Source organism: Eumetopias jubatus, unplaced genomic scaffold, assembly GCF_037043125.1.
Source record: "Eumetopias jubatus isolate StellerSeaLion01/CBP00866 unplaced genomic scaffold, mEumJub1_p1.0 scaffold_12, whole genome shotgun sequence".
Taxonomy (NCBI): Eukaryota; Metazoa; Chordata; class Mammalia; order Carnivora; family Otariidae; genus Eumetopias; species Eumetopias jubatus.
Genome location: NW_028274818.1, coordinates 48426276 through 48436870, shown reverse-complemented (window position 1 = coordinate 48436870; position 10595 = coordinate 48426276). Strand labels below are relative to the sequence as shown.

Below are 10595 nucleotides of genomic sequence, written 5' to 3'. Positions count from 1 at the left end.
TGCTGGAGCACGTGGCCCACCTTCCCCTCTGATAGACTGGACTGCGTGCCTGCTCTGCTGTTTTTGAAGGATGGCAGTGGATATACTAAGAACTCTCTGTCCCACTTTGCACCCAGGTTCTTGTTTTTTTGGTTTGAGAAGATGGGTTCCATGTTGTTTATGCCTACAATTAATAATAGCAATGTAGTAGTAGCAGTAGTTCATACTTACTGGGTGCTTGGCCTTGTTTTAAGCCCCTTTGCATGTATTAAGTCAATTACTTGTAACTACAGCCCTTTGAGATAGAGTACTACAGTCCTCATTTTCAGTGAAGGACTGGCATCCAGAAATTAAGTACCTTACCCAGAGAGAGTCACACAGCTTCTGAGAGATGGAGCCAGAATTTGAACCTAGGCAAAAGACTCCAGGGTTGATGTTTTTCTTTTTCATTAACCACCACAGCATATGGCAGCATATTCTGTCCTGTTTTCTATCACCAGCAGCATAACAGTCCCTTACATGAATTTGCATTCACAACCACACTGTGAAATAAAATACTCTTTTTACAAAGAAATAAAGTCCCAGAGAAGCCAAAATTAGCGCTCAGATTGGATTCAGTTCTTCTACTCCTAACTTTTCCAGACCTGTGATTTTTTTTTTTGTCCTAGTCATGCTGTAACTATGGAGGAGCCTTAACTTTGTGCTGCTTGTTTTTCAGTCTTTTCCTGGTTTGTAGGTCTTTATATGGACCCGTTATTTATTTTTGAAAAGGTATTTGTGAATCATTTTTGTTAGGCTCTGCTTCCATCATTTTTCAGTCCCAAACTTTGCTGCTGTCATTCCTTCCCCCCTGTATGTATTGTATCAGTTGATAGCTACTTACCTAACTTGTGATTAGGAACCCTCCCAAAAAATAATGGTTCTTATGATCCATGAAATATGGACTCTTTAACTATAGCCATAAAGATGACTGCTACTTTTTAAAACCATGTCTCCTTTGGGTGTTTTCAAATAAATGGTGCTTTCAAAGTGGAGTGATAATGAAAATAAAGCAAAGAGTGGATGGAGTGTGGAAAATTATTTTTCTCTTACTAACATAATCAAGATAGGAGGAATGAGCACAATAGTATTCCATATTTATATCAGAGGCCTTCTATTCCTTACTGATAAACAAAAGCACACTTGGATGAGTACTTTTAGTTTTTTGTTTTTTTATTTTGTCTCTGATATCAAGAGAAAATTTAGACCTTAAGGTCATCTATTTTGTAGGAAAAGGGCTTTTGTACTAGAGCTACCAATAAAAGATTTCTTGTTGTATTTGCAGATTCATGGGATTTAGATATGGTTTATTTTTAAAACTGGGACGGTAAAATGTACAGTATTTCCCCTACATAGTGAACTTACTAGTCCTCAGATTCCCTCATTTCACTTTAATAATAGAATGGAAATTCTTAGATCATAAAATTATTTTATTTAAATAATCTATGAGATAAGCTACCAAAACAAGGGAAGTTCAGCAGCTGTAATGAAACTTCAAAACAAGTAGAATTTCATGAACAATATTCTGATTGGAATGGCTTGTATTCCTACCAGACACAGATTTGTATAGGACAACTAAGAACATATAATCCAGGACTGTTATTGTGACTTTACGTCAGTGTTGTCATGAAAGAACAAAGATGTGAAATTAAAATAGCAATAGCTTCATTTTGGTGTGTTCTTCCTTGGCTCTTTTTGGGCTCCTATACGATTAAATCATAAGATAAATCATTGTGTACCATAAGAGAATCTGACCTAAGTATTTAAAGGAGGCAGCTAAACGTTTGTTCTTAAATAAAAATAATTCCTTTGACCTTATAAAAGTAATGACTTCGTTGTCACCTAAAGAAGAATAAGGAGCCACATTTCTGAAGTAGTAGACTAGCTACGTCATGAGTAAGAACTGGTTTTAAAAATACATTTACTGTTACATTCTCTGAAAACATTCTCTTATTTAATATTTTCCCACCACGTTCTGTTTTAAAAGTGTAAGATCTATAAATCTGTGTTACCTCATAAAACCTTTCTGTATATGTTAAAACTTTCCTAGGTCCCAAGAGAATGTTATAAATTAGTTACAGTATACTTAAGTTTAAATCTATGCCTTTGCTTGGTTGTTTTTAGGGAAAAAAAAGGAAAAAAGAAAAAAAGTCGTCCGTGCTTTGGGTTAATTTTATTGGTACTATTTCTCTTCATAGTTGCTACACTGCCAGCTAGTAGAGAGAAGAAATAAAAATCAGGAGTTACTTCCTTTCCGATAGTAAATGCATAGAGGCATTTAACTGGCTATGTCGTGCACTGAAAACAGCATGAGGCAGTGACCCTATAAATTTATGAAGCATTGAAGATGCCTTAGATACTTCTAGATTTTAATTATGTTCCGGGAAAAGACTTGAGAACAGTCTCACCCCCTCTGAAGAAAGGGATAGTAGTTATCTGTGTGTTTGGGGTTTCAGAATCAGGGCTTGCCTAAGGCTTCAGTAAGAACCGAGGTTTAACGAGGTCCTGCACTTTTCACAGCAAGCAGCAGCGGAAAAGAGAGAGATGGCAGAATTGCTTTGACATTTTATCAGTTTCTTGTAAAATATGTTTAAGAGAGATCCTCCCAGGATTTAGAGTTTGAATCTTTAAGGAAAAGACATGAATGTAAAGTTGAAGAAATCTGAGCTCCACAATTATTTGCTTGTTGAAGATTCTTACCATTTAATGTCTTTAGTTTTAAAGAACAGAGGATCCCCAAATCATAAAACACTTAAGTGTCTTTGGTGTTTTAACTAGTAATTTTATTTTTAACAGTTTTCATAATACAGTTAAAGTAGAATAGTGAAAGAAACCTCTTGTATGATTACCAAAATTATGTCTGTCTAAAAATATTATGTATTTTTGGTCTTTTAATCATGTATTTAAGTAATTATATCTTCTGGGTTCTTATTTTCTACTTTACTGCTGACTGCTTACATAATATTTCTGTCACATTTTATTTTTTTTCCTTAGTCCTAATCTGTAAAGTTTTAGGGTTTTTTTTTTTAAGTTTTAGGGTTTTTTTAATGTATCAATAACTTTGCTTTCTTAAGTAATTCTAGGTATAGCAGTTTTAATTTCTGTTACCCAAGTTAAATAACTTACATGTAAACCTGGAAAGTTATTTAAAATTTTGAGTTTTTGCAAGAAATACCAGAGATATAGCTTAAATCTTTACAAAAATTTCTGCTTAATATTTGGTTATACTATAATTGAGGAATTGTTGCAAAGCCTTTCAGTTGATTTTATATCTTTTTTAGCTGTGTTTGGTAGCTGTACTTGAAGATCTCTAACAGTATACGTGACCTGCCAACGCACACACACTGGAATTGTGTGGAGAGAAACTCATGTTTATAGCTCTTTTCTTTTGTTTGTATCCCTTTGTTTTTAATTACTGCGTTGCAAACCTTATACATTTAATTTGTTATTTGTTAAAATTTCTAGGGTCACTAAAGCACTTACTTTCTGAAACCTAACATGTATGTACCAATGTATAAGCATATATACCAAATATTATTAAATTGAACCTCAAATCATGCATTAATCATCAAAATACATAATCAGTTTTTTACATAGAGGTGCAAAAAAAAAAAACCTTTTTCAACTAAAATAAATTGTAGTATATTTTAAAATTCTTTGTTTAATAAAAGATTTTGAAATTTCTACAAATGCAAAATTTTGAACATACACAGAATTTTAAAGAAAAATAAAAGAAATATTAAAATACCTTTATGCATCTGTTGATAAAGCAGACCCAGAAACTTGCTGCTCTTATTCTTGCTTTTAAAAATCAGTGTAGATGTTTGTTCATCTGTGACTTTAATGGCAATTGCATTTTTGTTTTGGACCGTCAGATCCAACCAGTAATAAGGACCTTCTTTTTCTTCTTACAACACTAATCAATTGAACTTGACAAGCCACCTATGTAATTTTAAGTAGTATAGTGGAAGTTCTGGTCTGTGGGCTGTCTTTAATCCGGCAGAGAAAGCATTGTGGCTTTGCTCTGACTGCCACATGGAGAAGTGCAGTAACCAGCTGCAGCTGACCCAGATTGTATATACAGCACCCTCGAATAGTGATTCCCTCTTTCTCGGTAAACTCAAGTTCAGCCCACATATTACGTCACCAAAAAATTGCTGGAGACTAGGGGGGAAAATCTCCTCCTTAGGATTTCCTCTCTGTAGCCTTAAATAGGGGTGGGGGTAGTGGGATCAGCAGGAGGCTGAATAGCTCTGAACAAGGAGAGACTGTGTGCAGGTTGAAGGAAGGGCACCATCTGGAAACAAACTATCATAGTTCAGCGGGCAATTATAAAACAAACATTTTAGTCTGCTGGCCAGAGATCTTTTAACTTGAATACTGAAAAAAATAGTACTCAACTTCTCAGAAATAGTAACAGGCTGATAAGTTGTTTTTTTTGTTGTTGTTGTTGTTACAAAGAACAAGAGTTAGACTTTGTCAGGAGGCAGCCACCTAATGTAATACTCTTTATAGTGTAGAAGAATTTTTAAACATTTTACTAAGTTGCCCTTTCAGAAGGTTTTAAACAGATGAAACTTGATGTTGTGATATATCTTACTCTGTAATGTCTCTTAAGATAAAACTGTTCATACATATAATTACTAAAAATAAATGGAAATCTATATATAAAATTCAGAAATGTAATACTTGAAAAAATTCTGATGTTATATAATGTCACTTCCTCCTATTCTAAAAACATGACCCCTCTTGTCTGAATAAGGTTATTCTTAGTAGTTGATGTTTTGAGATTTAAAAGCAAACATAACCCTGGCCTGAAAAAGAGTTCTGACTCCCCACTGGCTATGCGGATTTAGAAAAGTCTAGAGAGAGAATTAGTAACTGTTCAGTACTAACTGTGCTATTATATTTCATTAAACCCAGAAATGTTGATTAAGTAACTCAATAGCTAATGAAACAAAAATTGGGGCATCTTAACTGATTTGATACTTCGCTACTAAGTAGAACTAGGGTTTGAATCTAATTCCAAAGCATTATGCCACTGTCTCTCCTTGGATTCTATAATTACTGATTGCTGCTTCTAGGTAAAATTTGGGGAGCTTCTAATTTCTTTATATACCTTGTGCTTTCCCCTCCTTGTTGCCTTAGCTTGAGCTATTTTTTCTTTCTGCTAGATTCTAACATTTGTTAGAATCCCTTTGTTGATCGACATTATTTAAAGTCAGCCCAGTTTCTGCCTCTTTCACAGAATCGTTTCTTTAAATTCTGTGATATATATATGTATACCAGGGGTTGCAAACTCAAGGGTCTACAATGACAAATGCTCACAAGAATGAGGGCGGTAATGTAAGTAAGTGAAATAAACCTGAAGTAAGATAACAAAGGAAAATGAGAGGACAAACTGGCATCCTTAAGGTTAATACAGTGGGATCTGCACCCTTCTCAGCTGTACCTCATTGTTGCCAGATCTTCCCATTTTTTAGGAAGAGAAGTCACTTAGATATTTCCTATGATATTTCCTGGTTTTAAAAACATTGGGACAGGGGTGCCTGGGTGGCTCAGTCCGTTAAGCGGCTACCTTCGGCTCAGGTCATGATCCCAGGGTTCTGGGATGGAGCCCCACATCAGGCTCCCTGCTCGGCGGGAAGCCTGCTTCTCCTTCTGCCTGCTGTTCCCCTTGCTTATGCTTCTCTGTCTCGCTCTCTCGCTCGCTCTGTGTCAAATGAATAAATAAAATCTTAAAAAAAAACATTGGGACAGATGGAATGCCAGCTTTCAGCCTCTGGTATATGTTATGTAATACATTACTTGATCATTTAGTATTACTTGATCCTCTTGTATTCACTGATAGCTTAATCTGGGGGGAAATATGAGATAGTAGGTTTCTCCTAAGCTTTTTTACTTGAGTGGTTTTGAACTTTCTAATTTTAACATTAGTAATATCACTAACCAAGTCAGGAAGTTGGGATGTAAGGTGTTTCGAGACTAGTGCTTAGTTTGGCATGTTAAATTGAAAATTAAAGTTAAGATTTCAGTTCTAAAGAGAGACTCGGAAAGTCATCGGCAATTAGGTGATGGTTGAGGCTACAGAAATAAGATAATCCAGAAGAAGTACATGCAAAGTGAGATTAATGACAGAATCATGGAGAACACCAAGTTCTAGGGAACATGAGGAAAAAGGAGAATGGAGGGGGTGTGGGAAGGTAGGAAGGTTCAAGCCAATAGAGCTAGTAAAGCCCCAAGGAACAAAGAGAATGATAAAAAAATACTGCTGAGACACTAGTAAGCAGCAGGAGACCGAGAGAGATGTTTAAAGATTTAATAATGGGACGCCTGGGTGGCTCAGTCATTAAGACATTGGGACCAGGGGTGCCTGGGTGGCTCAGTCAGTTAAGCACCTGCCTTCGGCTCAGGTCATGATCCCAGGGTCCTGGGATAGAGCCCCGCATTGGGCTCTCTGCTCAGTGGAAACTCTGCTTTTCCCTCTCTCTCTGCTACTCTCCCTGCTCATTCTCTCTCTCTGTTGAATAAATAAATAAAATCTTTAAAAAATAAACAAAGATTTAATGAACAGGTCCTTCATACTTTTGCTAGAATAAGTTTCAGCAGCAAGATGCAGATTTCAGACTATAATTTTTTTAAAAAGATTTTATTCATCTACTTGAGAGAGTGCACAAGCAGGGGGAAGGGCCGAGGGAGAGGGATAAGCAGAAGCAGACTCTGCTGAGCAGGAGCCCAATGTGGGACTCGATCTCAGGACCCTGAGATCATGAACTGAGCTGAAGGCAGGCGCTCAACCAACTGAGCCACCCAGGCGCCCCAAACTTCAAACTATATAGTGGGTTGAAAAGTAGATAAAATTTAACTGCCAAGTGGCTGGGTTTCTGCAATATATTAAGAACTTAGAAATCAATAAGAAAGAGACAACTCAGAGGAAAAAATGGATAAAAGACATTTCATAGAAATATAAATGTATAACCTCATTACCAATCAAGAAAATGAAACTTAAAACACAATGAGATATTATTTTATACCCTCAAGATTGGCAAAAGTCAAGAAGACTGATAATATCAAGTGTAGCACAAGTGTGGATCAGTAGAAACTTACATGCTATCAGTGGCAGTGTGAATTGATAAAGCTTTAAAAAACAATGTAAAGTTGAACATTAATATACCATATAAATGCCATATATATATATGTATATATATATATATATATATATATATATATATATATATATATGTATATGTATATATATAATCTCCTAGGGAAATTCTTTTATATGTATCCCAGGAGATAATTTGTAAGAATGTCAATAGCAACATGGAGGGAGGGAAGAAGTAACTTAAAAGTCTATCAAATGAGTAAGTAAATTGTGATGCAGTTACATGTTAAGTTATTCTCAGTCTAAGGAATTACAGCTGATTTAATAATACAAATAACTCCTGGAAACAAAATGGTGAGACACAGCAATCACAGAAGGCCATATTTTATAAAATTTAACAAAACACCTGTAAATTACTGATTGTGTACCTGTGTTTACTGATGTTATCATTGAATTTAATCACACATGTATAAAATGTGATTTTTTTAAAGCTCAAAAATAAGCAAAAGTAAATATATTATACATATGTCTTTGGAAAAAAAAGGAATAATCTTAAGTTTTGAAATAATGGTTAGTTACCTCTGGACGGGAGGCAGGGAGATGATACAGGGAACAAACAGTACTAGTGATGTACTTCTTAACTTACCTGGTCATTCACCAGTATTTATTACATTGTTTGATAACAGCCAATATTACATGGGTTAGAATATACTTTTTTAAATGGTAAAATCATGATTCTTACACAAATACAAAATGAATACCTGTCACGGTTTTATTTAAATCATTAAATTTATAAAGGAATCAGGAAGATACTGCAACCGTTTCAGGAGAGAATTGAAAGTACCACACATACCAGATAGGCACTAAAGAATGCTAAAATGAATTTACACAGAGTTGCAACACTGGTCAGCATCCATAGAGCATTATTACATTTTACTGGACATAAGGCATTGGCATTTTTATGGACAGGAATTTGTATTATTACTAGTTTTCAAAAACTGAGTTGTCATATAACTCAAAAAGTCCAGAAGATGGGACACCTGGTAATTTTTTTTGCCTGTTTCAGAGTCTATCATAATTTTTCCTGATACATGTAAACTTTTATATGTGTCATATCTCATCAAAAAGAGAGGAAGGATAAAATAAGTTAAGTGGACTCGTTTCTCTTGCAAGGTGTTTGGGTGATTTTTATTTTATTTTATTTTATTATGTTAGTCACCATACAGTATCAAGGTGTTATAGAGATAGGGGCAGGGGTCCTCTCTGGAGGAGGAATCAGATTTGAACAGAGGGTTACCTTGATTTTTTTCTTCGGGAGAGGTGTAAATGTTTGCACTGTCTCCAGGAGGGGAGCCCCTGGCGGGTGAGTGACCTGTGGGGGTAACAGCAGGGGTTCTAAAGGAGGCTGTTGGGATTACATTTAAAGTCACAGTGTGTATTTGGAGAGGAGAAAAAATTCTTCCTGCTCTGAGATTGAAGGAAAAGCAGCTAAGCTAAAGGTTCATTTGAAGTCATTAAAAAAAAAGAAGTTGAGAGTCTCTAAAGAAAAGGAAGTATTTATGATAGATGGCTTAGAGAATACCGTTAAGATTTCCTGAATGGAAAAGGAATGAGTAAGATGAGTAAAAGGATTTTTAGGTTGTTTTAAGCACCTATTGTCAAAACACTGCACAAGATTTTCATTTTCTTAGAGTGCAAAATAGAGCAACTACCTTAAATGAGTTTATAGTCATGAACAGGTAAGATATAAATACAAGAGTTTAAACATTATAAAGTCATAAAAATCACCAAGTGAATGGTATTATAGATACTGTATGAATTTATAACAGCATGTAGTAGAGAAACGAGGGTACAGGTGTATGCTCTGAGCTCCAGCTCTGTTACTAACAGTTCACATGGCATTAGACAGTCCTTTAACATCTGTGGACCTCAGATTCTTCATCTATAAAAAGAGGGGGTTAGACTAGACAGTTTCTAAATTCCTCTCTTGGGATCTATGAGAAAACTAAAGAACGGTTGACACTGACCTGGATATAAAATATAATTGAGATGGACAGATGAGTCTCAGAAACAGTCAAGATGAAAGAAATGGCATGAGGAAAAAAAAAAAACATAGGGCTTTTGTGGAAGGCAGTGTATGTGGTACATCAGTTGTGGGTTTGTTTTTGTGTTTTTTTTTTGAGAGTTCATGAATGTGGGGTAATGAGGTAAAAAGTAGGAAAGTATATTTTTCTCTTTAACTGTAGTTGTCTTATACACTTCACATGTGTGGCCTTTGCGTATCTAGAACTGGTAGTACCAAGTTATTTTGGAGGCTATGTTATTTTTGTTGGTACAGAGAAATGGGGCAGTGGGGTCGAGGTGGGGGGAATAGTTAACTTCAATTTGTAGTCACATACACGGTTTCAGAAATCCACCTGTCAATCTTCAAAACAAGACAATATACAAACACTAATGCATGTGAACTGTCCTAAAGCTAATCAGGGGGTGCCTGGCTGGATCAGTCGGTAGAGCACGTGACTCTTGATCTCGGGGTTGTGAGTTCAAGCCCCCACGTTGGGTGTAGAGATCATAAATAAATAAACTTTAAAATATAAATAAAAACAAAATGGCATCATAAGAGAACATTTACAGAAACATTATTTACATGTCTGACCTCAGATCCACGGAATTCTAGGCCTCAGTGATTATGATTTAACAAGGCTATGGTATATCAAATAACAATAAATCCTAAATACAGCATATATTAAAATATAGCTATAAATTAGCTTTTTTTCTTCTTCATTTTATCATACTCTTTCAAACTACAAGTAAGAAAACACTCATTTATCTCATTTTGTTTCAGGTATCTATTTGTCAGATTTAACATACATTGATTCAGCATACCCATCAACTGGCAGCATTCTAGAAAATGAACAAAGATCAAATTTGATGAATAACATCCTTCGAATAATTTCTGATTTACAGCAGTCCTGTGAATATGGTACGTTTCTGGGGAGTAATACTACACCATTATGCTGTGATTCTGTTGATTCATTTACCTGAATTTACCTGAAAGATGGCCATTTTTCACACAGCAGGGAACATCATCCTAATACAAAGGAAAATATGATTGTTTAATATTTAGCCTCCTGTTTGAGATCTTGCTTTTAAGGAATTAAAGTATGTCATATTTAAAATTTTAAGTTTTATCTTTTGCTCTTTTTGTAGCCACTTTGCTAGCATAATTTATAAAATTATTTTCTGTTATCTTCCATCTCACTTGATATCCCTGATCTGTTATGTAAATGGTTCTTATATTATTCAGTTAGGGAAGGAGCTAAGACCTGTGATCCTTATAACAATTGACTAGCTTTCTTCAGTTCATTATTGAATAAATAACCAATTTTTTGTTCAAGGGGTATTTTATGGAAACACATATGTAGAAAGCGCTTACACAAGCCCAGATGATGAGCAAAGGGTTGTTTTTTTT

The 10595-nt window shown here is 35.2% G+C and overlaps 1 protein-coding gene across 2 annotated transcripts in view; it reads left to right on the top strand.

Annotated features, from left to right (window-relative positions):
* The window catches only part of RALGPS2 (Ral GEF with PH domain and SH3 binding motif 2), a 152924-nt gene that overhangs the window by 106425 nt on the left and 35904 nt on the right, over positions 1–10595 (top strand). For both annotated transcript variants that reach the window (XM_028092060.2, XM_028092059.2), the window contains exon 9: positions 9969–10106. In XM_028092060.2, the coding sequence (XP_027947861.1) occupies positions 9969–10106 (138 nt within the window). The remainder of the gene's footprint in view (positions 1–9968; positions 10107–10595) is intronic.